General features: G+C 55.0%; 2 protein-coding genes across 4 annotated transcripts; one reads left to right on the forward strand and one right to left on the reverse strand.

Moving 5' to 3' along the window:
- Positions 1 to 313: 313 nt before the first annotated feature.
- LOC130208914 (lysyl oxidase homolog 2A-like) lies at positions 314 to 25169 on the forward strand. The gene is made up of 13 exons (XM_056438337.1): positions 314 to 639; positions 2088 to 2263; positions 15660 to 15868; positions 16284 to 16500; positions 16653 to 16836; positions 18314 to 18465; positions 19909 to 20076; positions 20804 to 20969; positions 21042 to 21282; positions 21461 to 21576; positions 21662 to 21798; positions 22536 to 22647; positions 23884 to 25169. The coding sequence occupies exons 1-13, from the start codon at positions 354 to 356 to the stop codon at positions 23952 to 23954; spliced, it is 2235 nt and encodes a 744-aa protein (XP_056294312.1). The 5' UTR covers positions 314 to 353; the 3' UTR covers positions 23955 to 25169.
- r3hcc1 (R3H domain and coiled-coil containing 1) lies at positions 22722 to 27946 on the reverse strand. Of its 3 annotated transcripts, none has more exons than XM_056438339.1 (8): positions 27628 to 27940; positions 26882 to 27019; positions 26188 to 26719; positions 25931 to 26106; positions 25740 to 25810; positions 25570 to 25665; positions 25327 to 25467; positions 22722 to 23178 (listed from the first exon to the last, which is right to left on the reverse strand). In XM_056438339.1, exons 1-7 carry the CDS (start codon positions 27846 to 27848, stop codon positions 25355 to 25357), a joined length of 1347 nt encoding a protein of 448 aa, XP_056294314.1. In that variant the 5' UTR covers positions 27849 to 27940; the 3' UTR covers positions 22722 to 23178; positions 25327 to 25354. The 3 variants fall into 3 exon arrangements, with proteins under 3 accessions (XP_056294314.1, XP_056294313.1, XP_056294315.1); XM_056438338.1 differs by having other exon boundaries at positions 22722 to 23197; positions 27628 to 27939; XM_056438340.1 differs by lacking the exon at positions 22722 to 23178 and having other exon boundaries at positions 25360 to 25467; positions 25556 to 25665; positions 27628 to 27946.
- Between the last annotated feature and the right edge of the window lie 10 nt (positions 27947 to 27956).

Consider the following 27956-nt stretch of genomic DNA (forward strand, 5'->3'; position numbering starts at 1 on the left):
ACAAACACACACAAACACACACACAAACACACACAAACACACACACACACACACACTACGAGAGTTGAATTCTTCTGGATTGGAACATGATCATTAGAGCGTTGTTCAGCTTCTCTTACCGATGCTCCTTCTCTCCCTCAGGTCCCAGACCCCCCCCCCCTCATCCTGCACCAGGTCCCAGACCCCCCCCCCCCCATCCTGCACCAGGTCCCAGACCCCCCATCCTGCACCAGGTCCCAGACCCCCCTCATCCTGCACCAGGTCCCAGACCCCCCTCATCCTGCACCAGGTCCCAGACCCCCTCATCCTGCACCAGGTCCCAGACCCCCCCCCCCCCTCCTCATCCTCCCACCATGCTGGGCCCGGTTCTGACCCGGTGTCTGCTCGCCACCCTGCTGTGCATGTGGCCGGTGTGCGCCGCCCAGGCCACCACCGCCTCGCCGCCCGCCTTCCAGCTGCGCCTCGCCGGGGAGAAGCGTAAACACTACGAGGGCCGCGTGGAGGTGTTCCACGCCGGGGAGTGGGGCACCGTGTGCGACGACGACTTCTCCATCTCCGCCGCGCAGGTGGTGTGCAGAGAGCTCGGCTTCCTGGACGCCGAGGCCTGGCTGCCGTCGGCCAAGTACGGGAGAGGAGAAGGTGAGGCGCGTTCGGATGACATCATCAGAACCCTCGTAAACCAGCCGGCTGCCGGGGGCGCCGCCTTCCTCGCGGCTCGCGTGTTCCATAGAAACCTTTAATGACGCCCACGTGCCCGCGGACCCCCGGGGGGCTGCTCCACCAATTAGAGGGAAACTCACACGAGCCAATCACCTTTGAGTGAGGGAGGGGGAGAGGGAGGGGGGAGAGGAGAGGAGAGGAGAGGAGAGGAGAGGAGAGGAGGAGGGGAGAGGAGGGGAGAGGAGAGGAGGGGAGAGGAGGGGAGAGGAGAGGAGGGGAGAGGAGGGAGAGGAGAGGAGGGGGAGAAGGAGGGGGAGAGGAGAGGGAGGAGAGGGAGAGGAGGGGAGGGGAGAGGAGAGGAGGGAGGAGAGGGGAGAGGGAGGGAGGAGAGGAGGGGGGGGATGGAAACATTCTCATCTCCTCTCACCTTGACGTGCACGAGTTCCTCCGTTAGCCGGAGCCTCGTAGTGAACCCTGCGCCCCTCGTTAACGGCACATGCCGCCCACTGGGTCGCCCACTGGGTCGCCCACTGGGTCGCCCACTGGGTCGCCCACTGGGTCGGCCACTGGGTCGCCCACTGGGTCGGCCACTGGGTCGCCCACTGGGTCGCCCATCGATGTCTGCAACACATTAAATTCTCCTGTAACGTTCTGAGGAGCCCTTTGAGGGCGGCGGGTGTCACTCAGAGGTCCAGACTAGCCGTGTTCTCTGGTGGTTCTGGTTGTTGGTGGAGACTCACGGCTGTAAACGTGTTTCCATTTCTCACCGTGAGAACCACTCGACTTGTTGAAAACAAACACAGAACAGAGCGCGGACGAGTCCCTGTTGCTCCTGCAGGGAACGACGTGCTCCATGTAGAGGCTCTGCCTGTGTGAGGGCCTGAGAGGTGGAGCGCTGCTGGAGGTGGAGGTGGAGCGCTGCTGGAGGTGGAGCGCTGCTGGAGGTGGAGGTGGAGGTGGAGCGCTGGTGGAGGTGGAGCGCTGCTGGGGGAGTGACAGAGCGACAGCTCCAGGGGGACGGAGCTCCGTCACGAGGCGGCGCTCTGCCAGGGGAACGCTCCGCCCTCCGGCCGGTACGATCACGATGTTCCTCAGCCGGAGCGATGACGACATCGATGAGACGGCTTTGAGCTGGAGGAATGTTTCCTGAGTGGGTTTCATGTCTGTGTGACTCGAATTGAGAGGAAGTGATGACCGCGGGGTCAGAGGGTCAGAGGGTGAAACGTGTAAAGTTATTTAAATCATAGGGTAGGGCACTTAGCTCGATGGCTTCAGCCTCGACCCTCTCGTCGGCCACTTTTTTCTTTTGTTGAATTCTCATTTGTATATTTTGCTGATCGAAATAAACTCAAACTCAAACTCAAACATATGTCCTGAACCACAGGATCTGAGCCTCTAACCGGGTCGTCTTCTCCCCTCCGCTGCAGGCCAGATCTGGCTGGACAACGTTCACTGCTCCGGAGGAGAGAAGAGTCTGGCCCGGTGCCACTCCAACGGCTTCGGGGTGTCGGACTGCAAGCACTCTGAGGACGTGGGCGTGGTCTGCACCCAGAAGCGCATCCCGGGTTTCCAGTTCGTCCGGAACCAGGCTGGCAGCGACGAGGTGCGTCCAGCAAGTAGACACGTCCGTGGAAACTCACACGGGCGTAACACAGCCGGTGGGGGGGGGGGGTCACGTCGTTCAGAGCGTGGGCAGATGTAATAGTTCATCTCCTTTAAACCACGCCCACTCTGTGACGACATGGTGTCGAGGCTCAGCCGTCAAATAGAGTCACATGACGAGAGGAGAGGGTATTCCATCAGCGTCGCCATGGATACCGCGACAAGAAGCCGGGGAAGGAATCCTCGAGTCAGCGCGTCATGTTGAGCCGTCTGCACGAATGACTTTACCAGACTCCCATCAGTCTGTGTCTGACCCCACACACATACACACACACACACACACACGCACACACGCACTGCAGATGAGTCATGGAGGGGGAAGACCATCCTGTCTGGCTGCAGGGTGGAAAGTCAGTGTTGGTTTGTGGACAGGAGGGAGGGAGGAAGAGGAGAGAGGGATGAGGAAGAGGGAAGAGGGAAGAGGAGAGAGGGAAGAGGAGAGAGGAGAGGAGAGAGGAGAGAGGAGAGAGGGAAGAGGAGAGAGGAAAGAGGAGAGAGGGAAGAGGAGAGAGGGAAGAGGAAGCAGAAACTCTCTCTCTTCACAAAGTCTTCTCTGTGAGGCGGTGTGTGTAGCAGCCGCCGCTGCCTGCTTGTGGCCTACATGTTGGGTTCAGGGTCTCGGGTGTTGGCTTCAGGGTCTCGGGTGTTTGGTTCAGGGTCTCGGGTGTTGGGTTCAGGGTCTCGGGTGTTGGGTTCAGGGTCTCGGTGTTGGGTTCAGGGTCTCGGGTGTTGGGTTCAGGGTCTCGGGTGTTGGGTTCAGGGTCTCGGTGTTGGGTTCAGGGTCTCGGTGTTGGGTTCAGGGTCTCGGGTGTTGGGTTCAGGGTCTCGGGTGTTGGGTTCAGGGTCTCGTCGGGTGTTGGGTTCAGGGTCTCGGGTGTTGGGTTCAGGGTCTCGGGTGTTACTCACGGTCTCGGGTGTTGGGTTCAGGGTCTCGGGTGTTGGGTTCAGGGTCTCGGGTGTTGGGTTCAGGGTCTTGTCGGGTGTTGGGTTCAGGGTCTCGGTGTTGGGTTCAGGGTCTCGGGTGTTGGGTTCAGGGTCTCGGTGTTGGGTTCAGGGTCTCGGGTGTTGGGTTCAGGGTCTCGGGTGTTGGGTTCAGGGTCTCGGGTGTTGGGTTCAGGGTCTTGTCGGGTGTTGGGTTCAGGGTCTCGGGTGTTGGGTTCAGGGTCTCGGGTGTTGGGTTCAGGGTCTCGGGTGTTACTCAGGGTCTTGGGTGTTGGGTTCAGGGTCTCGGGTGTTGGGTTCAGGGTCTCGGGTGTTGGGTTCAGGGTCTTGTCGGGTGTTGGGTTCAGGGTCTCGGGTGTTGGGTTCAGGGTCTCGGGTGTTGGGTTCAGGGTCTCGGGTGTTGGGTTCAGGGTCTCGGGTGTTGGGTTCAGGGTCTCGGGTGTTGGGTTCAGGGTCTCGGTGTTGGGTTCAGGGTCTCGGGTGTTGGGTTCAGGGTCTCGGGTGTTGGGTTCAGGGTCTCGGTGTTGGGTTCAGGGTCTCGGGTGTTGGGTTCAGGGTCTCGGTGTTCAGGGTCTAGGTCTCGGTGTTGGGTCTCAGGGTGTTGGGTTCAGGGTCATGGGTCCACAGGTGGTGGGTCTCAGGGTGGTGGGTCCACAGGGTGGTGGTCTCAGGGTGGTGGGTCTACAGGGTGGTGGGTCCACAGGGTGGTGATCTACAGGGTGGTGGGTCCACAGGGTGGTGGCTCCACAGGGTGGTGGGTCTACAGGGTGGTGGGTCCACAGGGTGGTGGGTCTACAGGGTGGTGGTCCACAGGGTGGTGGGTCCACAGGGTGGTGGGTCTACAGGGTGGTGGGTCCACAGGGTGGTGGTCTACAGGGTGGTGGGTCTACAGGGTGGTGGGTCCACAGGGTGGTGGGTCTACAGGGTGGTGGGTCTACAGGGTGGTGGGTCCACAGGGTGGTGATCTACAGGGTGGTGGGTCCACAGGGTGGTGGCTCTACAGGGTGGTGGGTCTACAGGGTGGTGGGTCCACAGGGTGGTGGGTCTACAGGGTGGTGGGTCCACAGGGTGGTGGGTCCACAGGGTGGTGGGTCCACAGGGTGGTGGGTCCACAGGGTGGTGGGTCCACAGGGTGGTGGGTCCACAGGGTGGTGGGTCCACAGGGTGGTGGGTCCACAGGGTGGTGGGTCCACAGGGTGGTGGGTCTACAGGGTGGTGGTCCACAGGGTGGTGGGTCCACAGGGTGGTGGGTCTACAGGGTGGTGGTCCACAGGGTGGTGGGTCCACAGGGTGGTGGGTCTACAGGGTGGTGGGTCCACAGTGTGGTGATCTACAGGGTGGTGGGTCCACAGGGTGGTGGGTCCACAGGGTGGTGAGTCCACAGGGTGGTGGGTCTACAGGGTGGTGGGTCCACAGGGTGGTGGGTCCACAGGGTGGTGGGTCTACAGGGTGGTGGGTCCACAGGGTGGTGGGTCCACAGGGTGGTGGTCCACAGGATGGTGGGTCTACAGGGTGGTGGGTCCACAGGGTGGTGGGTCCACAGGGTGGTGATCTACAGGGTGGTGGGTCTACAGGGTGGTGGGTCTACAGGGTGATGGGTCTACAGGGTGGTGGGTCCACAGGGTGGTGGGTCTACAGGGTGGTGGGTCCACAGGGTGGTGGGTCTACAGGGTGGTGGGTCTACAGGATGGTGGTCTACAGGGTGGACCAACCAGGCCACGAGTTCCCGTTGTGTTGTTGCCTCTGAGGTCGCCGTGGCTTCATGTGTTGGTTGGCTCTTCCAGCCTCAGCGAGGCGATCCCATTGGTCCAGGAGGCTCTGGTGATCATCTGGTCCCGAGGACTTTACAACAGGGTGCCAGGTTGTTGTTGCCGTGGTTACGCTGCGTCTGCAGGAGCTCCAGTCTGTGTATGTGAGATGTTTACGAGAGGACGATGTGTCATTCAGGGATAATTATAAGCTCATGGTCGCCTTTTTATAAGGACTCATTCCAGAAGGTTCCCCATTGCGCAATACCTTGTCCATTGTTTCCACTCCAGGAAGGAAAACAAAACGTCTTTGTGACTTTCTGACGGTGGAGAAAATAAACAATCTACAGATTTCATCACATTCTGGTTCCTCTCTCATCGTTATGAGCACACGATGAGGAGGAGATCTTCGTCCTGAGGATGAGGATGAGGGGAACACAATGTGCAGCCGCAGCAGCCGTCAGCGTGTCCAGCAACCCAGCACCGGGCTCCAGAACCAGCACCGAGGCGCCGGACGCAACAACGGAGTCAGAACCGGCTCTGAAGGCTTCTGATTGGTCGCCTACCAAACAGGGCAGAGGTCGCTCCTCTTCATCGGGCGTGAAGACTTCCACTTTAAGGAATTCCATCTCCTCGCATGAGCTGTGGAGCAACGAGAGGAAACCGAGCCCGACGAGCCAGAGCCGGGCCGAGCCGGGCCGGGTCGGCTCGGCCAGAGAACCCCCCCACATGTTCAGCAGCTGGACCCCCTGTGGCCTGGCGGTCTCCTTTGGGTGCTCAAAGTTCAGACTTGTATTGATCATACCTGAACTTCATGGTTTACAGAGGAGGACCCACAGGTGGGAACAATCAGGAGACTGTGTGTGTGTGTGTGTGTGTGTGTGTGTGTGTGTGTGTGTGTGTGTGTGTGTGTGTGTGTGTGTGTGTGTGTGTGTGTGTGTGTGTGTGTGTGTCGTCCATCGAATCATTCTTTTTTCTTTTCATCTCCATCAGAGGAGACGGTCCTCTCACTGATACATATTCCAGATGCAAACACACGCACTTCCTCATTCAAGGGCAGATGGGAAAGTCATTTGAAAGAAGATCGTTGTTCTCCTGCTTCTGAACCGTGGAGCCATTGTCAAGCATAGAGTTGTGTAAGGTGGGGTGGGGTGGAGGTGGAGGTGGGGGTGGGGGTGGAGGTGGGGTGGAGGTGGAGGTGGGGTGGAGCATGGTGGGGGGGGGTGGAAGTGGAGGTGGGGTGGAGCATGGTGGGGCGGGGTGGAGGTGGGTGGAGCATGGGGGGGGTGGGGTGGAGGTGGGTGGGGTGGAGGTGGGATGGAGGTGGAGGTGGGGTGGAGCATGGTGGGGCGAGGTGGAGGTGGGGTGGAGCATTGTGGGGCGGGGTGGGGGTGGAGGTGGTGGCGGAGGTGGAGGTGGAGGCGGGGTGGAGGTGGGGGAGGGGGGGGGGAGGTGGAGGCGGGGTGGAGGTGGAGGTGGAGGCGGGGTGGAGGTGGAGGCGGGGTGGAGGTGAGGTGGAGGTGGAGGCGGGGTGGAGGTGAGGTGGAGGTGGGGGTGGAGCATGGTGGGGCGGGGTGGAGGCGGAGGCGGGGTGGAGGTGGAGGAGGTGGAGGTGGAGGTGGAGGTGGAGGTGAGGTGGAGGTGAGGTGAGGTGGAGGTGGAGGTGAGGTGAGGTGGAGGTGAGGTGGAGGTGGAGGTGGAGGTGAGGTGGAGGTGGAGGTGGAGGTGAGGTGGAGGTGAGGTGGAGGTGGAGGTGGAGGTGGAGGTGAGGTGAGGTGAGGTGGAGGTGAGGTGGAGGTGGAGGTGAGGTGGAGGTGAGGTGGAGGTGAGGTGGAGGTGGAGGTGGAGGTGGAGGTGAGGTGAGGTGGAGGTGGAGGTGAGGTGAGGTGGAGGTGAGGTGGAGGTGGAGGTGGAGGTGGGAGGTGGAGGTGAGGTGGAGGTGGAGGTGGAGGTGGAGGTGGAGGTGAGGTGGAGGTGAGGTGGAGGTGGAGGTGAGGTGGAGGTGGAGGTGAGGTGGAGGTGGAGGTGAGGTGGAGGTGAGGTGGAGGTGGAGGTGGAGGTGGAGGTGAGGTGGAGGTGGAGGTGGAGGTGGAGGTGGGGGTGGAGGTGGAAGTGGAGGTGGAGGCGGGTGGAGGTGAGGTGGGGGAGGTGGAGGTGAGGTGGAGGTGGAGGCGGGGTGGAGGTGAGGGGGAGGTGGGAGGTGAGGTGGAGGTGAGGTGGAGCTGGTGGAGGTGGAGGTGGAGGGGAGGTGTAGGTGGAGGGGAGGTGGAGGTGGAGGGGAGTGGAGGTGAGGTGGAGGTGAGGTGAGGTGGAGGTGGAGGTGGAGGTGGAGGTGAGGTGAGGTGGAGGTGGAGGTGAGGTGGAGGTGGAGGGAGGAGGTGGAGGTGAGTGAGGTGGAGGTGAGGTGGAGGTGAGGTGGAGGTGAGGTGGAGGTGAGGTGGAGGTGGAGGTGGAGGTGAGGTGGAGGTGAGGTGAGGTGGAGGTGGAGGTGAGGTGGAGGTGAGGTGAGGTGGAGGTGGAGGTGAGGTGGAGGTGGAGGTGGAGGTGAGGTGGTGGAGGTGAGGTGAGGTGGAGGCAGGGTGGAGGTGGAGGTGGAGGTGAGGTGGAGGTGAGGTGGAGGTGGAGGTGGAGGTGAGGTGAGGTGAGGGTGGGGGTGAGGAGGAGGTGGAGGTGGAGGTGGAGGTGGAGGTGAGGTGGAGGTGAGGTGAGGTGGAGGTGGAGGTGAGGTGGAGGTGAGGTGAGGTGGAGGTGAGGTGGAGGTGGAGGTGAGGTGGAGGTGGAGGTGGAGGTGGAGGTGGAGGTGAGGTGGAGGTGAGGTGAGGTGGAGGTGAGGTGGAGGTGGAGGTGGAGGTGGAGGTGAGGTGAGGTGGAGGCAGGGTGGAGGTGGAGGTGAGGGAGGTGAGGTGGAGGTGGAGGAGGTGGAGGTGGGAGGTGGAGGTGAGGGGGAGGGGAGGTGGAGGTGGAGGTGGAGGTGAGGTGAGGTGGAGGTGAGGTGGAGGTGAGGCGGAGGTGAGGTGGAGGTGGAGGTGGAGGTGAGGTGGAGGTGGAGGTGGAGGTGAGGTGGAGGTGGAGGTGAGGTGGAGGTGAGGTGGAGGTGAGGTGGAGGTGGAGGTGAGGTGGAGGTGAGGTGGAGGTGGAGGTGAGGTGGAGGTGGAGGTGAGGTGAGGTGGAGGTGGAGGTGAGGTGGAGGTGAGGTGGAGGTGAGGTGGAGGTGGAGGTGAGGTGGAGGTGAGGTGGAGGTGAGGTGGAGGTGGAGGTGGAGGTGGAGGTGAGGTGGAGGTGGAGGTGGAGGTGAGGTGGAGGTGGAGGTGAGGTGAGGTGGAGGTGAGGTGGAGGTGAGGTGGAGGTGGAGGTGAGGTGGAGGTGGAGGTGGAGGTGGAGGTGAGGTGGAGGTGAGGTGGAGGTGAGGTGGAGGTGGAGGTGAGGTGGAGGTGAGGTGGAGGTGAGGTGGAGGTGGAGGTGAGGTGGAGGTGGAGGTGAGGTGAGGTGGAGGTGGAGGTGAGGTGGAGGTGAGGTGGAGGTGGAGGCGGGGTGGAGGTGGAGGTGAGGTGGAGGTGGAGGTGAGGTGGAGGTGGAGGTGGAGGTGGAGGTGAGGTGGAGGTGGAGGTGGAGGTGAGGTGGAGGTGGAGGTGAGGTGGAGGTGGAGGTGAGGTGGAGGTGAGGTGGAGGTGGAGGTGGAGGTGAGGTGGAGGTAGAGGTGAGGCGGAGGTGAGGTGGAGGTGGAGGTGGAGGTGAGGTGAGGTGGAGGTGAGGTGGAGGTGGAGGTGAGGTGGAGGTGGAGGTGAGGTGAGGTGGAGGTGGAGGTGGAGGTGAGGTGGAGGTGGAGGTGAGGTGGAGGTGGAGGTGGAGGTGGAGGTGAGGTGGAGGTGGAGGTGAGGTGAGGTGGAGGTGAGGTGAGGTGGAGGTGAGGTGGAGGTGGAGGTGAGGTGGAGGTGAGGTGAGGTGGAGGTGAGGTGGAGGTGAGGTGGAGGTGGAGGTGAGGTGGAGGTGAGGTGGAGGTGAGGTGGAGGTGGAGGTGAGGTGGAGGTGAGGTGGAGGTGAGGTGGAGGTGGAGGTGAGGTGAGGTGGAGGTGAGGTGGAGGTGAGGTGGAGGTGGAGGTGAGGTGGAGGTGAGGTGGAGGTGGAGGTGAGGTGGAGGTGGAGGTGAGGTGAGGTGGAGGTGGAGGTGAGGTGGAGGTGGAGGTGGAGGTGAGGTGGAGGTGGAGGTGGAGGTGAGGTGGAGGTGGAGGTGAGGTGGAGGTGAGGTGGAGGTGGAGGTGAGGTGGAGGTGAGGTGGAGGTGAGGTGAGGTGGAGGTGAGGTGAGGTGGAGGTGAGGTGAGGTGGAGGTGAGGTGGAGGTGGAGGTGAGGTGGAGGTGAGGTGGAGGTGGAGGTGAGGTGGAGGTGAGGTGGAGGTGGAGGTGAGGTGGAGGTGAGGTGGAGGTGGAGGTGAGGTGGAGGTGAGGTGAGGTGGAGGTGGAGGTGGAGGTGGAGGTGAGGTGGAGGTGGGGTGCTGCTGTCAGGAGGCACGTGTGTGTCAATGTGCCGCGTGGCTGGAGGGCTGAGCGGAGCCCGTCTCCTGGTCTCATGTCTCATGTCTCATGTCTCATGTCTCATGTTCACACGTGTGCAGAACAACACGCCTGAGGTCACACGCTGACGACCCTGAGGTCACACGGACCCCTTAATGCAGGGGTCCCCAAACTTTTTCCTGTGAGGGCCACATAACGTTTGCCTCGTCTGCTGGAGGGCCAGCCGGGGGGGGGTGCTAGTGAGAAGTGAGTGTGCTCACCTGTGCGCGCGCATCACTCACGCTCGCGTGCAGACAGCATTTAACGGAGCAGCGCGTGCGCTCTGATCGCTCTTTTAATGTAGTATCGATACTAAAAATATGGGGGGGGGGGGGAATTTCACCCTGTTATAATAGTAGGGATAACACTGGAGTAGATAAGCGTGTCTTCTTGTCTGATCAATACGCAACTGTGAGGTGCGCGACTGGACCGAGCGGCCAGCTGCTGATCACTCAACAGCCCGACTTGCACGAGCAGACGGTGCACCGAAGACTCATTTTGACCCAGGAAAAATCCTGGATGCGCGCCACTGCTGTGAGCTGCGCGTGCAGACAGCATTTAACGGAGCGGAGCAGCATGAGCTCTGATCGCTCTTTTAATGAAGTATCGATACTAAAAATATGCTAAATCACATCGTTTTTAACGTACGGGTACTTTGTTAGTATTGCTACACCGTGCAGCGTGACGGCAGCAGATGTAGCGGACTAACATCCAAGCTAACCTAACTTCCCAAACGCTGTGGACATCTGAACGCTGATTGGCCGAGACGCGACACGTCCCATCAAAGATGTTCTATTGCAAAGAGCACCACTCCATATTTTCTCCGCGTCTCACTGCAATCTCAACGGCAGCGGGCCAGGTGAAAAAAATAATAAATCGGAACGCGTCTCTGGTATTATTCAGGGGGCCGGTCCACATGGGGAGGCGGGCCGGATTCGGCCCGCGGGCCGTAGTTTGGGGACCACTGCCTTAATGTCTCAACTCGTGAACTTTTGACCTTCAGAGATGCAGAGTTGGCAAATTTAGCTTTCTCTTTAAAATCTGGAGATCTTTTCCTCGTATTTAGGCCAGATGTTCATGTTTATGTCTTCACATTCCAACGTTGTTCTCTGCAGCGTCGCTCCTCTCGTCTCGTCTCGTCTCCTCGCTCACTCCTCGCCCCTCGCCTCCTCTCGCTCACCTCCTCTCTCCTCTCCTCGCCTCGCCTCCTCGCTCACTCTCCTCTCCTCCTCCTCCTCGCCTCGCCTCCTCTCCTCTCCTCTCCTCTCCTCTCCTCTCCTCTCCCCCTCCTCCCTCCTCTCTCCTCCTCCTCCTCCTCCTCCTCCTCCTCTCCTCTCTCCTCGTCTCCTCTCCTCATCTCCTCTCCTCTCTCCTCTCTCCTCGTCTCCTCCCTCCTCTCTCCTCTCCGCGCCTCCTCTCCTCCTCTCTCGCCTCCTCTCCTCTCCTCCTCTCGCCTCCTCTCAGTGCCTCCTCTCTCGCCTCTCCTCCTCCTCTCCTCTCGCCTCCTCCTCTCCTCTCGCCTCCTCCTCGCCTCCTCTCCTCGCTCTCCTCTCGCTCTCCTCTCCTCCTCCTCTCCTCTCCTCTCCTCCTCTCCTCGCCTCCTCCTCCTCCTCGCCTCCTCGCCTCCTCTCCTCGCCTCGCCTCCTCCTCTCCTCCCTCCTCCTCGCCTCCTCCGCCTCCTCCTCCTCTCCTCGCCTCCTCCTCCCTCGCCTCCTCCTCCTCTCCTCTCCTCTCCTCCTCCTCTCCTCCTCCTCGCCTCGCCTCCTCCTCGCCTCCTCCTCCTCTCCTCTCTCGCCTCGCCTCCTCTCGCCTCTCCTCTCCTCGCCTCTCCTCCTCCGCCTCCTCCTCCTCTCCTCCTCCTCCCTCCTCCTCCTCTCGCCTCCTCCTCTCTCGCCTCCTCCTCGCCTCCTCCTCCTCCTCTCGCCTCCTCCTCTCGCCTCCTCCTCCTCCTCCTCCTCTCGCCTCCTCCTCCTCTCTCCTCTCGCCTCCTCTCCTCTCCTCCTCTCTCGCCTCCTCTCTCGCCTCCTCTCCTCCTCTCCTCTCCTCCTCTCTCGCCTCCTCTCTCCTCCTCTCCTCGCTCTCCTCGCCTCCTCCTCCTCCTCGCCTCCTCTCCTCCTCACCGCGCCTCCTCTCCGCGCCTCCTCTCCTCCTCTCTCGCCTCCTCTCTGCGCCTCCTCTCCTCCTCTCTCGCCTCCTCTCCTCCTCTCCTCTCCTCTCCTCCTCTCCTCGCCTCTCCTCCTCCTCCTCGCCTCTCCTCCTCCTCGCCTCCTCCTCGTTGCCTCCTCCTCCTCGCCTCCTCCTCCTCTCTCGCCTCCTCACTCGCCTCCTCCCCTCGCCTCCTCTCTCGCCTCGCCTCCTCTCCTCTCTCCTCTCGCCTCCTCCTCGCCTCCTCTCTCTCCTCCTCCTCGCCTCCTCCTCCTCTCTCTCGCCTCTCGCCTCTCCTCTTCTCGCCTCCTCTCTCCTCTCGCCTTCCTCCTCTCCTCTCGCCTCCTCTCGCCTCCTCTCTGCTCCGCTCGCCTCCTCTCTCCTCTCGCCTCTCCTCTCTCCCTCTCTCCTCTCCTCTCGTCTCCTCTCCTCTCGTCTTCTATCCTCTCCTCTCGTCTCCTCTCGTCTCCTCTCCTCTCAGACCCGGTCCTGTCTGTGGATCGGGTCCAGCAGGTCACCAGGACCCTGGTTGTTTCACGTTGTTTGTTTCTTTGTCTTTTGTGTTGTTACATATTTTGCTGTAGCTTCACGTTGTTGTTATTGTTGTTGTTGTTGTTGTTTCTTTTATTCCATTGTGACCTCTTGCTTTCTCAAGCTTCTAAATTGAGGAACACCGGATCTCTGATCACGACGGCGTCTCCTCTCCGTCCCGCCGACGGTACAAACACACGTGGGTCACGCCACGGCCGGCAGGAATCTCTCCCTGGAGGAGTGGGAGGGGCTTAGTGGGAGGAGCTTAGTGGGAGGGGCTCAGTGGGAGAGGCTCAGTGGGAGGAGCTTAGTGGGAGGGGCTCAGTGGGAGGGGCTCAGTGGGAGGGCCTCGGTGGGAGGGGCTCAGTGGGAGGAGCTTAGTGGGAGGGGCTCAGTGGGAGGGGCTCAGTGGAAGGAGCTCAGTGGGAGGGGCTCAGTGGGAGAGGCTCAGTGGGAGGAGCTTAGTGGGAGGGGCTCGGTGGGAGGAGCTTAGTGGGAGGGGCTCAGTGGGAGGAGCTTAGTGGGAGGGGCTCAGTGGAAGGGGCTCAGTGGGAGGGCCCGGTGGGAGGACCGGGGTCTGCCTGAGCCGTGGCTGCAGCGCTCACAGACCCAACATTCCCCGGCGCTGACGGCATCTCAGGAAACCGACCTGCGGGCTCAAAGCGTTGATATTTCTGGGAGCCGTGCCTGGCTGTTCGGGTTAGGGGCTTAAAGAAGTCGGCCATTACCAAATCACCGACATCAGCATTCACACCACGAGCAGCTCAGTGCTCTGGCTCTGTGCCACGCTCTCAGTGTGAACCCCCACCCAGCAGAACCCAGCAGAACCTGCAGAACCTGCAGAACCTGCAGAACCTGCAGAACCTGCAGGAGGGAATGAACAATGGCTGTTTTCTTATTAAGCCCCGGAGGTCAACGGTCACCATTCCTTCCTGATTGTTTCAAGTTTCAAGTTTCAAGTTTCAAGTTTTTATTGTCACATCCCCTTTTATACAAGTATAATCGGTTTGTGAAATTCTTATGTGCAAAACACCCGACAGCAGTAGCAGACTAAAAAAAGAATAAGAATGGGAATAAACTATACAATATCCACACACAAAAAAGAAGAAAGTATTAACAATATATATATAAAACAATGTAATAAAATATACACTTTTTTGAGACAATATATATATATATATGTATATACATACAATATATATATACAATATATATATATATAAAACAATGTAATAAAATATACACCATGGCCATAGATATTCACAGAATATGTTCTGGTGTGTAGTGTTAATGAGGGTCTCAGTCCTTGTTCAGCAGCCTGATGGCCTGACTGAAGAAGCTGTCCTCAGTTCGTTTGTGCGGCACTTGATACCGCGGTATCGCCTGCCTGACGGTAGAAGGGTGAACAGTTTGTGGCCGGGTGGTTATTGTCTTTCATCATCCGTTTGGCCCTGGCCACGCACCGCTTGGTGTATATGTCCAGGATGGAGGGAAGCTCACCTCCAACGATGTACTGTGCCGACCGCACCACCCTCTGTAGTGCCCTACGCCCAGGGCGGTGCAGTTCCCGACCAGACGGTGATGCAACCTGTCAGAACACTCGATGGTACTGGTGTAGAATGATCTGAGGCTGCGTGGGGCCATGTTGACTTCCCGCATTCGCCTAAGGAAATACAGGCGTGGTTGGCCCTTTTCACCACGTGAGTGGTGTGCGTGGTCCATGTGAGGTCCTCGGAGATGTGCACGCCGAGTAACTTGAAGCTGCTGACCTCTCTACTGCAACTCCGTCTATGGAGATGGGGTGTGCTCTCCTCTCCGCTTCCTGTAGTCCACGATCAGCTCCTTGGTCTTCTTGACGTTGAGGACGAGGCTGTTCTCCTGGCACCACTGTACCAGTGATCCAACCTCCTCCCTGTAGGCTGTCTCGTCCGTCGCCGGTGATCAGCCCCAACACTGTTGTGTCGTCAGCAAACTTGATGATGACGTTGGAGCTGTGCATGGCCGTGCAGTCGTGGGTGTACAGGGAGTAGAGGAGAGGGCTCAACACGCATCCCTGAGGGGCTCCCGTGTTGAGGGTCAGCGGCTCTGAGGTGGTACCGCCCATCCTCACCACCTGGCGGCGGCCCGACAGGAAGTCCAGTATCCAGCTGCACATGGTAGAGTGCAGGCCTAGACCTCTGAGCTTGGCGTCGAGCTTGGCGGGAACAATTGAGGGCTCCTCTGGATACACGACACCAGCTGGCTGGTTAGCTTCTGTCTTTATCCTCTTTAAAGTCTCTAGAAGAATAAAACATGTCTGTCTCCTGAGGCGTGACGGACGTCTCCCCCGTGAGGAGAAGACTTGTCCTCCTGACGGTCCTCATGTCTTCATGTCCTCATGTCCTCATGTCCTCATGTCTTCATGTCTTCATGTCTCATGTATTCATGTCCTCATGTCCTCATGTCCTCATGTCTTCATGTCCTCATGTCTTCATGTATTCATGTCCTCATGTCTTCATGTCCTCATGTCTTCGTGTCCTCATGTCTTCATGTCCTCATGTCTTCATGTCCTCATGTCTTCATGTCCTCATGTCTTCATGTCCTCGTGTCTTCATGTCCTCATGTCTTCATGTCTTCATGTCTTCATGTCTCATGTCCTCATGTCCTCATGTCTCATGTATTCATGTCCTCGTGTCTTCATGTCCTCATGTCTTCATGTCCTCATGTCTTCATGTCTCATGTATTCGTGTCTTCATGTCCTCATGTCTTCATGTCCTCATGTCTTCACATTTAAAACACGAGAGAGCAGCTCGGTGTTCCTTCAGGTTTTGTTTTCAGAGGTGATAACCCTTGTTCTGTGTTGGACAGGTGTGGGCTGTCATGTGACGCATGTGGCTCTAACTCCCTTTTTTTTTACAGGTGAAAAAAAATATGGGGGGAAAAATAAATTCCATACATTCATCCGATGTTCTCTCTGCAGCAGCTAACAGGTTCTGACAAAGATCTCAGCTTCAGATCTTTACACTTGACTTACAGTATTTAACAGCATAACTGCACGGTGTGTGCAGTAGAACCCCTCAGACCCTCTCAGACCCCCTCAGAACCCCTCAGACCCCCTCAGACCCCCTCAGACCCTCTCAGACACCCTCAGAACCCCTCAGAACCCCTCAGACCCTCTCAGACCCCCTCAGAACCCCTCAGAACCCCTCAGACCCTCTCAGACCCCCTCAGAACCCCTCAGAACCCCTCAGAACCCCTCAGACCCTCTCAGACCCCCTCAGAACCCCTCAGACCCTCTCAGACCCTCTCAGACCCCCTCAGCAGGTCTCTGGTGTTCTTATCTGGTACCATGACAACCAGAGTTCCCGTAGAGACGCTCTCTGTTCAGGCCTCCTCTCATTGGTGGACCTGCTGCCCGCTGACTCCTCCCTCTGGCTCCTCAGGGCGTGGCGGTCCAGGTGGAGGACGTGAGGATCCGAGCCACGTTCTCCCAGAGGAAGAGGGTCCCGGTGACCGAGGGCTTCCTGGAGGTGAAGGACGGAGGCAAGTGGAGGCAGATCTGCAACGCGGACTGGACCCCGGCCAACAGCCGGGTCGTCTGCGGCATGTACGGCTTCCCCTCGGAGAAGCGCTTCAAGCCCCGCCCCTACAAGTGAGTCACGGCGCCGGAGGTCCACCACCGCGGCCCCGCAACCACCATGATTGTCTCTCTCTCTCTCTCCCCCTCTCTCCCCCCTCTCTCTCTCCCTCTCTCTCTCCCTCTCTCTCTCTCCCTCTCTCTCTCCCCCTCTCTCTCTCTCCCTCCCTCTCTCTCTCTCTCCTCTCTCTCTCTCTCTCTCTCTCTCTCTCTCTCTCTCTCTCTCTCTCTCTCTCTCCCTCTCTCTCTCTCTCTCTCTCTCTCTCTCTCTCTCGTCTTGGGGCTGGAGGCTCCGCTGTAGATTATCAAGTGATGTCGTCCTCTCTTTCTTCAACTTGTTCCCCGTCTGCAGGTTTTTGCCGTGAGCTGAAAAGTTGTTCAACATAAATAAAGTATGATTTATGATTTATGATTTATGGTTCCCTCTCAGACTGCTGGCCGACCGCCGGAAGAAGAACTACTGGGGGTTCTCCGTCAACTGCACGGGCAACGAGGCCGACCTGTCCGACTGCAAGATGGGCACGGAGGTGTACCTGAAGGGCAACGCCACCTGTGAGCAAGGCATGCCCGTCGTGGTCAGCTGTGTGCCGGGGCGGGCCTTCGCCTCCAGCCACAGCGCCGGCTACATGAAGGCCTACCGGGTCGAGGTAGGTCACAGAGGTTACAGAGGTCACACGGGTCACATGTTGGCTTCACACTCTGCAGAAAGACATGCATGTGGTGTCATATAAAGTATTTATGGATATTAAACATTTTATATTTTCCTAAAAAAAATGTTTTTGCTGCATTGTTTCCACAGCAACCCTTGGTGCGTCTGAGGGGCGGAGCCATGATTGGCGAGGGCCGGGTGGAGGTGCTGAAGAACGGCGAGTGGGGCACAGTGTGCGACGACAACTGGAGCAGGACAGCCGCCACCGTGGCGTGCCGGGAGCTCGGCTTCGGCAGCGCCAAGGAGGCGCTGAGCGGCGCCCGGCTGGGCCAAGGTCAGCCCGCACGCTTATTAAAGTTATTACAGTTATTACTGTTATTGTTATGTCAACATGGTGCTACGCTGATATGAAGATATACATATTTTATTTTGAAAATATATATATTTGTATTTAATATATCTAAATATAGATATTTATATATTTGTATCAATAAAATATTGACATATAAATTAGAATATAAACATATTTTATATATAATTATTTAAAATATATATGTATATATTTTATTATATATATACATATATATAAATATTTTATTCTAAAAAAATAGAGAGAGATTTTATTATAAAAATATATATAAATTTTTTATTAAAAAATATATATTTCTATAAATATATATATATATTAATATAATTTCTTCACAAAAAAATATATATATATCATTCAAATAAAATAAAAAAATATATATATATTTTACTATAAATTGCTAAAATATTGTTAGCAGTTTTTTATAAACATTGCCTCGAGTCTCCAGTTATTTAAGGGCTTTAGAATAAATAATGTAATTATTATTGTGGCGACTTTTCACAGGCTTTTTAGGTTTAAAAAAAAGTCCCACCAGAACTTAGAGCAACATGTGAAAATGAAGTGTGGGCTGGAACCCGAGACCCCCGACGGCACCACAGGCGGGTTTTCACTTCACTCAGCCCGGACGTCCAGTCAGCATTTAAATACACTTAGGAATGTATGCATCAGCATCAATGAGGGATACATTTATGTATTAGCCTTGTATCTGGACCCAGAAGCAGAATGGGCGAGATGAATCCGCCTCATGAGGACCACATGTGCAGTGGATTAGTCGTCCCCTCGCTGCCCGGCCTCACGCCGACGCACCGAGACACAATGTCCCGGAGAGGGAAAGAAGAAAAACACCGTCTGGCTTCCAGGGGAGGAATTCTCTGTTGGAAGAGCTCGAGGTTATTTCAGGGATGGATTTCTTTTGACCGCCTGGATCCAAAACCGCCGCCACGCGGGTCTGAGAATAGTCTAAGTGGCACTTCTTCTGTTTTTAGGCTCCGTTCTTATACAATCGATGGATTTAAATGAATACTTTTCCCCATGTATGTATTTAATGTGTCGTGATCACAGCCCTGAGGACTCGTCTCTCATCACTGAGACATTCCTGCTGCTCACATGGGAACAACACCGTGTTATTATGGAAACTCTACGCGGAGAGGAAGGATTCTTCTCTCCTTCACACGCCTAGAGCGCCTCACTCCGATTGGACACGGTGATGTGTCACTTCCTGTAACTCCTCTGGAGCAGGAAGCCTCACCATCTGAGGCCGAAGCCGTCAGGAGGAGTCCGCTGTGTAGGAACGCTGGGAAAAGATGGTTCCTGTAATGCCCATGACGCTGTAGCTGTTTAAACCTGTGTGTGTGTGTGTGTGTGTGTGTGTGTGTGTGTGTGTGTGTGTGTGTGTGTGTGTGTGTGTGTGTGTGTGTGTGTGTGTGTGTGTGTGTGTGTGTAGGCAGCGGGCTGGTCCACATGAACGAGGTGGAGTGCTCCGGCTTTGAGAAGTCTCTGACTGAGTGCTATTTCAACCGCGATGCGCTGGGCTGCAGCCACGAGGAGGACGCTGCGCTCCGGTGCAACGTTCCGGCCATGGGCTTCAACAAAAGAGTGAGCACCTCCATATATACAGGACTGTCTCAGAAAATTAGAATATTGTGATGAAGTTCTTTATTTTCTGTAATGCAATTAAAAAAACAAAAATGTCATGCATTCTGGATTCATTACAAATCAACTGAAATATTGCAAGCCTTTTATTATTTTAATATTGCTGATTATGTCTTACAGCTTAAGAAAACTCTAAAATCCTATCTCATAAAATTTTAATATTTCCTCAGACCAAGTAAAAAAAAAGATTTATAACAGCTGAGTGTTTGTCAAGGCTCAGGAAACCCTTGCAGGTGTTTCGAGTTAATTAGACAATTCAAGTGATTTGTTTAATACCCTACTAGTATACTTTTTCATGATATTCTAATATTTAGAGATAGGATATTTGAGTTTTCTTAAACTGTAAGCCATAATCAGCAATAAATCAGAATAAAAGGCTTGCAATATTTCAGTTGATTTGTAATGAATCCAGAATGCATGACATTTTTGTTTTTTTAATTGCATTACAGAAAATAAAGAACTTCATCACAATATTCTAATTTTCTGAGACAGTCCTGTATATATATAGATATATATAAAAGATATATATATATATATTAATAAACATATATATATATATATATATATATTAATATATATAGATATATACTAATAAACATATATATATATATATATTAATATATATTAATATATATATATACATATATAAATATGTACACTACCGTTCAAAAGTTTGGGATCACCCAGACAATTTCGTGTCTTCCATGAAAAATCACACTTTTATTTATCAAATGAATATAAAATATAGTCAAGACATTGACAAGGTTAGAAATAATGATTAATATTTGAAATATTAATTTTGTTCTACAAACTTCAAGCTCAAAGGAAGGCCAGTTGTATAGCTTATATCACCAGCATAACTGTTTTCAGCTGTGCTAACATAATTGCACGGGTTTTCTAATCATCCATTAGTCTTCTAAGGCAATGATCAAACACAATGTACCATCAGAACACTGGAGTGATCGTTGATGGAAATGGGCCTCTATACACCTCTGGAGATATTTCATTAGAAACCAGACGTTTCCACCTAGAATAGTCATTTACCACATTAACAATGTAGAGAGTGTATTTATGATTAATTTAATGTTATCTTTATTGAAAAAAACAATGCTTTTCTTTGAAAAATAAGGACATTTCTAAGTGATCCCAAACATTTGAACGGTAGTGTATATATATATATATATTAAAATATATATGTAAATATATATATATGTATATATAAATAAATATTTATAAAAATATATATAAATAAATATATATAAATAAATAATTATAGATAAATATACATGTGGATGAACCCTGTTTATTGGCCACCTTGTGGATGAACCCTGTACTACGGCGTGAACACGGCGCCCTGGAGGACTCAGTCTCTCTCGGTCTCCTCAGCTCCGGCTGAGTGGCGGCCGCAACGCGTTCGAGGGCCGCGTGGAGGTCCAGGCGGCGAGGAACGGCACGGCGGCGTGGGGCGCCGTGTGCAGCGACGGCTGGGGCACCATGGAGGCCATGGTGGTGTGCCGGCAGCTCGGCCTGGGCTTCGCCAGCCACGCCTTCCAGGTGAGGGGGGGGGGACTCTCTAAAAAAATAATAAAAACATCAGTGAAAACTATTTATATCAGACAGCCGAACACCAGAAAATAGATTAACCTGAACCAGCCGGTACAATGAGTCAACGGGAAAGAAATATACACATCTCCTGTTGCACCGTGTGTGTGTGTGTGTGTGTGACTCTCACTTTAACCATCTTGAACCTGATTGGTCCAGAAGGCCCACATACGGCTGTAACAGTCCTGTAAACTTCAAACGCACGAGTCAGAGCAGAAGGTCGACCTGGAGGTCAAACCTGAGACGTTGATGGAGAAACCTTACAGTCGCTTGTGTGTGTTTGTGTGTGTGTGTGGGGGGGGGGGGTGTGTGTGTGATGCACCCTCTGATTAGCAGTACATCTGAGATAATGTCTGCAACTTTAGGAGGAAAATGAAGACGATGTCTCCCACACACATCTTCCTCTTCATCTTCCTCTGTCTGAGTCCAGCTGAGCTTTTGGAAAACACCGACGAGTCAGCAGCGAGAATTTCACAAGAAAGTCCAGACTAACTGAGCTCCTCCTCCTCCTCCTGCTTCTCCTCCTGCTCCTCCTCCTCCTCTTGCTCCTCCTGCTCCTCCTCCTCCTCCTGCTTCTCCTCCTCCTCCTCCTGCTCCTCCTGCTTCTCCTCCTCCTTCTCCTCCTCCTCCTGCTCCTCCTCCTCCTCCTCCTCCTCCTCCTCCTCCTCCTCCTCCTCAGGAAACGTGGTACTGGGAGGGCTCGGCCGAGGCCGAGGCGGTGCTGATGAGCGGGGTCCGGTGCTCGGGGGCCGAGCTGACCCTGGACCAGTGCCTCCACCACGGGGACCGGGTCCAGTGCCCCCGAGGAGGCGGGCGCTTCTCGGCCGGCGTGTCCTGCACTCAGCGTGAGACGGCGGCGCCGACGCTCTGTGGCCCCGAGCCGCCGTGACCTTCGTTAACCTTGTCCCCCCCCCCAGTGGCCCCGGACCTGGTCCTCAGCGCCCAGGCCGTGGAGCAGACCACCTACCTGGAGGACCGGCCCATGTACGCGCTGCAGTGCGCCCACGAGGAGCGCTGCCTCTCCCAGAGCGCCGACACGGCCGACTCCGCCTCCTACCGGCGCCTCCTGCGCTTCTCCTCCCAGATCCAGAACAACGGCCAGTCGGACTTCCGGCCGCGGGCCGCGCACCACGCCTGGGTCTGGCACGAGTGTCACAGGTGAGGAATGACCTTTAATCATGAACTACCAACGTTAATGGACCCGGAGGCCCTGGAGGTCCTGAAGGCCCCGGGGGTCCCCTCAGGGCCTCCAGGAGGTGCTGTGGGGACCTGGGGGCCCCTGGGTCCCCTCGGGGCCTCCAGCAGCACAGTAACGCGGCCGTGGCCCCGCCTGCAGACACTACCACAGCATGGAGGTGTTCACCCTCTACGACCTGCTGAGCCTCAACGGCACCAAAGTGGCCGAGGGCCACAAGGCCAGCTTCTGCCTGGAGGACACTCACTGTGACGAAGGTCAGTGGTGCTCCTCCTCTTCATCATCGTCGGTGGGCGGAGCCTCAGAGGAGAGCACTAACCCCGCGCTGCTCGCCCCCTGCAGGGATCCAGAAGAACTACGAGTGCGCCAACTTCGGGTCCCAGGGCATCACGGTGGGCTGCTGGGACACGTACCGCCACGACATCGACTGCCAGTGGATCGACATCACGGACCTGAAGCCCGGGGACTACGTCCTGCAGGTCAGAACCACGGCACCGGGCCGCTTGCGGGGCGCCCGGCTCATCCAGACCGAGACCGAGACCCGAGCTTCCTCGGACCTAGAGGTCGTTGAAGGACGTCTGGAAACACGTCGGCCTCTGGACCAGCGGTTCTGAAGCCCAAAGAATTAATATACACTTTTTTAAATGGATGCTCATTTATAATATCTTTAACACATCTCACCCCCCCCCCCATCCACCTCAGAACCACTGGTCCAGACCAGATCTTTCTAAATCAAGTTGTTGCATTCGTCAGGGTTCGTACGGTCATGGAAAACCTGGAAAAGTCATGGAATTTTAAAATGGTCATTTCCAGGCCTGGAAAAGTCATGGAAAAAACTTAAATCACTAAAGTTTTGGGAAAATCCTGAAATGTTATAATCACATGTTCATTTACGCAGAGTTTGAAACTATGAATATGTTTTAGAAAGGAAGACTCAAAATATAAGCCGGCGTACCGGACGCTCTCATACTGGCGCCGAAATTTCGCTGGTCATTGGTTTAATTTAATGTATTCTGTATGCTTTGGAATTCACAGTTTAAATACTAAATGTCACCGTTTCATGGATAAACAGACGTCTCACTTTGGTCATGGACATTTGGTTTAAAGTCCTGGAAGTCCACTGGTCGACGTGTGTAAGAACCCCGATTAAAACCCAGGAACTCTGCATTATATATATATATATTATAATAATAATGAGCGTCCCCTCTGCCTGCAGGTGGTCATCAACCCTCACTACGAGGTGGCGGAGTCGGATTACACCAACAACGTGATGCGGTGCCGCTCGCGCTACGACGGCCAGCGCATGTGGACCTACAACTGTCACATAGGTGAGAGAGCGCTGATGAAGATGATGATGATGATGAAGATGTCGTGCTTGTGGAATGCAGTAAATCAACATTAGTTTACAGAGTTTCTCCCGAGGCCTGAAACACAACTTCAGCTCCTGGACGTTTATTACTCAGACAAAAGAACTTATATAACAACTTAAACAAAGTTTAAAAATGAACTTAAAATATTAGAAAATGTCGGTAGAGTCCAGCGAGTCGAGTCTCCGGGGAACAAGAGTTAGAACCACCAGAACCGGGTCGGTGAGTGGAGGGTTGTCAGGTTTCTCACCACCGACCCGACTTCAGCAAATGAAACGAGAAGACTCCGGGACGCTTCAGGAACGATATCAAAACTAGATTCTCCTCGTGGATCCTTGTTCACACCTGGAGCCACTTCGGTCCAGAGGGGCCGGGTCCAAAGGGGCCGGGTCCAGCTCCAGAGCAGCACCTGGGAGGCGTTTCCCCTGCTGAACCAATCAGTGGAGAGGCCATCAGCGCTGGACGCTGGTCCTGATCCTCTGCTGGACCGCTCTGTAGCAAAGAGAACCGTCTGATGGGGGATAGAGGACAAGACGACATCACAAGTTAACCTCTCCTCCTCTCTCTCCTCTCTCTCCTCCTCTCCTCCTCCTCTCCTCCTCTCCTCTCCTCCTCTCCTCTCTCTCTCTCTCTCCTCCTCTCCTCCTCTCCTCTCCTCTCTCTCTCTCTCTCCTCCCTCTCCTCCTCTCCCCTCTCCATCCTCTCTCCTCTCCATCCTCCCTCTCCTCTCTCCTCTCTCCTCCTCTCTTCCTCTCCTCTCTCTCCTCCTCTCTCTCCTCCTCCCTCCTCCTCTCCTCTCTCCGTCCTCTCCTCCTCTCTACTCCTCTCCTCCTCTCTTCTCTCTCCCCTCTCCTCCTCTCCTCTCCTCCCTCCTCTCTCCTCTCCTCCCTCCTCTCTCCTCCTCTCTCCTCCTCCTCTCCTCTCTCCTCTCTCCTCTCTCTCCTCTCTCTCTCTCCTCCTCTCTCTCCTCTCTCCTCTCTCCTCCTCTCTCCTCTCTCTCCTCCCTCCCTCCTCTCTCCTCTCTCTCTCCTCCTCTCTCCTCCTCTCTCTCCTCTCCTCCTCTCCTCTCTCTCTCCCCTCTCCTCTCTCTCCTCCTCTCCTCTCTCTCTCCTCCCTCTCCTCCTCTCCACTCTCTCTCCTCTCCTCCTCTCTCTCCTCCTCTCTCTCCTCCTCTCTCTCCTCCTCTCCCCTCTCTAGGTGGCTCACTGAGCTCTCAAACGGAGGAGTCGGCCCCCGGGCTGCTGACCAACCAGCTCTCTCAGAGGTAGACGGCGGGACAGACGGACATCAGGGACCCATGTAATGATATTGGACAACCACTAGAGGGAGCTGTGGCGGCTTGCTCCCTCGGAGCCGCGCTGACGGCTTTGGGCTCAGCTGGTACCGGACATTGAAACTGCTTTGCTTTACTCATTAGCCACACCCACATGTTCACGCGCCTTTGTTTTCAGTGAAATGTTCCGACCTGATAAGACGGGAAAGATACAGGGAAACTTTATTTATTAAGTTCACTGTGACGACAGTCGTCCTCAAAGCCAAAACGTTTGAGAAAAGCCTCAAACCAAAATCCATGAGACATCACCTTCAGTTGTGTTTGCTGGTGCTGCCCCCTGGCGGTTTACCCTGGTACTACACTCTGGTGCGCTACACTCTGGTGCTGCCCCCTGGTATTACAACCTGGTATTGCACCCTGGTATTACACCCTGGTGCTGCCCCCTGGTACTACACCCTGGTATTACAACCTGGTATTACAACCTGGTGCTGCCCCCTGGCGGTTTACCCTGGTGCTGCACCCTGGTGCTGCCCCCTGGTACGACACTCTGGTGCTGCTCCCTGGTGCTGCAGCTGAATGCTGCACCTTTTTCACCCCAAAGAGTTGAATAAAATATTTTTTTTAAATGTGCATTTGCGCTCACAGTATTTAGAGACTTTAACTCGACACGGAGAACAAACACAGTCCATCATGATCAGAACTACCGAGCAACTGACCAGACAAAAGAATCCTGTTTTTATGAAGACTGTATTCCACTTTCCACAGAAGGATGAGAACTTGTCACCCAAAGTGTAAATTTAGGATCCCTAAAGTTATTTAATTTGCTTGGATTTGTTTCCCGCTTCGTTTCTGGCAATGTGGTCATAAATCGTACAAATTGTGTCCCTACCAGGATTTAGTGTTCCACATACTTGAGCTCGCGTTTGAAAATGTTTTATTTATTGAAATTAGTTTTTCGTGGTCGTTCCAGTGGACACGTCTTCCTCGTCGGGGTCTGTGGTACATCCTCACGGGGACTACGACGACTTTGTGGACGGACTTAGACGCCACAGACGTGTGAAAATGCCTCATTGTGTTGTGATTTTTTTTTTCCATGTAGCCAATTCCATTTGTTTTTGTTGCTTGCCGCCTGACTGAGGCGTCGTATGCACGGGTGAATGTGGAAATGGATTTGACATTTTATATAAATATTGGTGAATGCAGATCTCAATTTTAATGAGTTTTTTATGTCTCAGTGTATAGAAAAGTTTTCTGAAGGAACCTCGGAGAAGCGTTGCAGAATGTGACGTTCAAGTCCAGCCGAGTTCACGAGTTGACCGTTCCGCTCACGAGCAAAACCACCGTGGCTGTTTGCCGTGTTTAATCACCTGAATAAAGCCGTGTGTGCGACTCCCTTCAGTAGTGCTGGCCCCTGCGGCCTCGTCCCTGCATCCCCAGGGCTCGGGTCACCATCCGCCTGGCCACAGCGGAGTCGGTCCGCGGACGCTCCTTCACGGGCTGGATGAACTCTGGAAGCCGGAGCAGGAAACAAACCATCAGACCTCCAGACTCCAAGATAGAGATGCACAACTTGAACATATTAATCGATCGGCTCACGTTCAGCACATCACCTGCTCGCCTGTTGGCTCTTCCTTTGGACTTCTTACTCGCTTCATGCAACGCTCTCGCCTTCAGCATCGGATGGCAGATGGCGAGCGCCTGGACCGCTGCACACGGCGTCACGTTAGTACGATCTTTCGGAGTCATTCGTCTTTTAATCTGCAGCCCTGAGGACTCCTACCTGCCGCCCCCGTGGAGAACACCCCCAGGGCGTGTGTGTCGTCAACCCACTCGATCTTCATCCCTCCATCGCTGCAGCGCACAGGAGAGAAAAGGTCACATCTTGCATCAGACATGCAGGATGTCTAACTTCAACTTGACTGTGGGAATGAAGCCCAGAGGCCTCCCTCTGAGGTCTTCAGGAGGTCCCACCTGTAGTCGGTGAACGCGTCCACCAGGTCCTCCGTCTTGAAACAAGGCGGGAAGTCGTAGATCTCGACCACGTGGCAGAGCTCCTCCAGGCCGGCGTGCGCGCTCTCGTAAGCGGAGAAGTCGTTGTGAACGAGCCGGATGGAGACGGCCGCCGGCTCTTTGAGCCGCGCCCGGATCTGAGCGAGAAGAGAAGAGTTACGAGTTAGAGACGACACTCAGATTAATATCCGTATGAATGAAGTAACAAGCAGACTCGCCTCTTCAGTGACATCGTCCGTGTCCGTGCACACGTCCTCGTCCTCCTCCTCCAGAGTCATGTCCTTGAAGCAGGACGCGGTCTGCTGCCAGTCCACGGGCTCGGCTGGGTTCTCCGGAGGAGGAAAGAGAGCCGAGCTGTCGGCCTCACCGAGGAGCTGCTCCGGCACGACTGTGGGGGGGGAGGAGGGTTCCTCTGGGAGGGGGGAGGGTTCCTCTGGGGGAGAGGAGGGTTCCTCTGGGAGGGAGGAGGGTTCCTCTGGGGGGGAGGAGGGTTCCTCTGTCGCCTCGGGACATAAACGAGAGTCGCATGAACTCGAGGCCGGACCAGAACCCCCTCGGTGTCCCGGCGGGTCCGGAGAGCTCTGGACGGAGAGTCGGTCCCGAGCGGCGCGCGGCGTGTAGAGCGGTTTGTCCGGCCTCTTCCGGCCTCGAGACGAGAGAGAAGACCTGGACCTGGACTTGGCGCCGCCGCCCGCCTCCTCCCTGGTTCTTCGGGGCGGTTCCCCCTCAGCGACGTCCTCTTCCACAGCCCTGCAGGAACACACGCAAAGGGTCATCTCAACTTATTCTCCCTACATTTAAAACTATAAGAAAAGAGCAAATAAATACTTTTTTTTTCAATGTACATCACTGGCACTCTGCACATACTACGCCAGCACAGCACATGGCCAAGAGGAGGTGTGTTCTCAGCACCGTAGCTCTGCGTGGCAGACCACCAGCCGGCGGCACCAGCCGTCCCCCACGGAGAAGGTGGAGAGCTCCGGCCGGTCCGCCGCGGTGGAGTGGATCAGGTACCGCAGTCTGGCCGGCAGAGGGGGGAACAGGAGCACGCTGACGGGACACAGGAACCACTTCAACAACAACTTCCTTCTGGACAGGTTGTTCAAGATGCTCACGGTTTGAGGATTTAATGTAATGCTCAACAAACTAAATCACAGACATCTCTGTATAGAGGCCCATAATTAACCATTACAGAGTATCCAACAGGATGAGAAATTCAGGTTGTAAAACCCTTTGTAATAAATAGCATTATATATATATATAATGCTATTTAGTACAAATAAATAATAAGTAATAAATAGCATTATGTATATAAATATATATATATAAATATCGCTATTTATTACAAATAAATAAGTAATAAATAGCATTATATACATATATATAATGCTATTCATTATAAATAAATAATAAGTCATAAATAGTATTATTTATATATATATATACACATATATATATATATATAAATAAATAATGCTATGCATTACAAAGGGAGAGAGAGTTTAAAAGTTTCAATAAATAAAGTTCATAAGCTCGGGTCCACAAGTGTAACGCACTGGCCAGTAAAAACTATACCGGAGTTAAAAACCAACGTGTTACGCGTGTTGAACTCCCCCAGCTCTCCTCCGTGACGTAACACAGGTGCGCTCTGACGTCACCTGCGGCGGCTGCCCTGCTGCAGGTAGAGCTCCAGCTCCTCCTTGACGTCATGCAGGAACACGCTCTCCTGCTTCGGGAGGTAAACGCCATCGAAAGACGGGAACGCCAGGGTGGCCACAGAGAGGTACGGGTCCCCCTGCGGACAAGTGCACGGGTTACTGACCTCCCCCCACGTGACCACCATCATCATCATCATCATCATCACCATCACCATCGTCATCACGGGCCCGGGGATATCCACCGGAACCGTCTTACCGTGAGTTGCCGTGTGGCGGTTCAGTCACAGGCGGCAGCAGCAGTCTTTGATCGTGTAGCTACCGGAAGTGGA

The sequence above is a fragment of the Pseudoliparis swirei genome, chromosome 18 (assembly GCF_029220125.1).
Source record: "Pseudoliparis swirei isolate HS2019 ecotype Mariana Trench chromosome 18, NWPU_hadal_v1, whole genome shotgun sequence".
In the NCBI taxonomy this organism is placed as follows: domain Eukaryota; kingdom Metazoa; phylum Chordata; class Actinopteri; order Perciformes; family Liparidae; genus Pseudoliparis; species Pseudoliparis swirei.

What these genes read in the sequence shown, in the direction of transcription:
- LOC130208914 (XM_056438337.1), top strand. Translation starts at nt 354, where the DNA reads ATGCTGGGCCCGGTTCTGACCCGGTGTCTGCTCGCCACCCTGCTGTGC. An exon ending in TTCAAGCCCCGCCCCTACAA is followed by an intron (nt 15,869 to 16,283) that starts GTGAGTCACGGC and finishes GTTCCCTCTCAG; the next exon opens with ACTGCTGGCCGACCGCCGGA. An exon ending in CCGGGGACTACGTCCTGCAG is followed by an intron (nt 21,799 to 22,535) that starts GTCAGAACCACG and finishes CTCTGCCTGCAG; the next exon opens with GTGGTCATCAACCCTCACTA.
- r3hcc1 (XM_056438339.1), bottom strand. Translation starts at nt 27,848, where the DNA reads ATGACGATGGTGATGGTGATGATGATGATGATGATGATGGTGGTCACG. An exon ending in GTTCTCCACGGGGGCGGCAG is followed by an intron (nt 25,666 to 25,739) that starts GTAGGAGTCCTC and finishes CGCCGTGTGCAG; the next exon opens with CGGTCCAGGCGCTCGCCATC. An exon ending in AAGAGCCAACAGGCGAGCAG is followed by an intron (nt 25,468 to 25,569) that starts GTGATGTGCTGA and finishes TCCGGCTTCCAG; the next exon opens with AGTTCATCCAGCCCGTGAAG.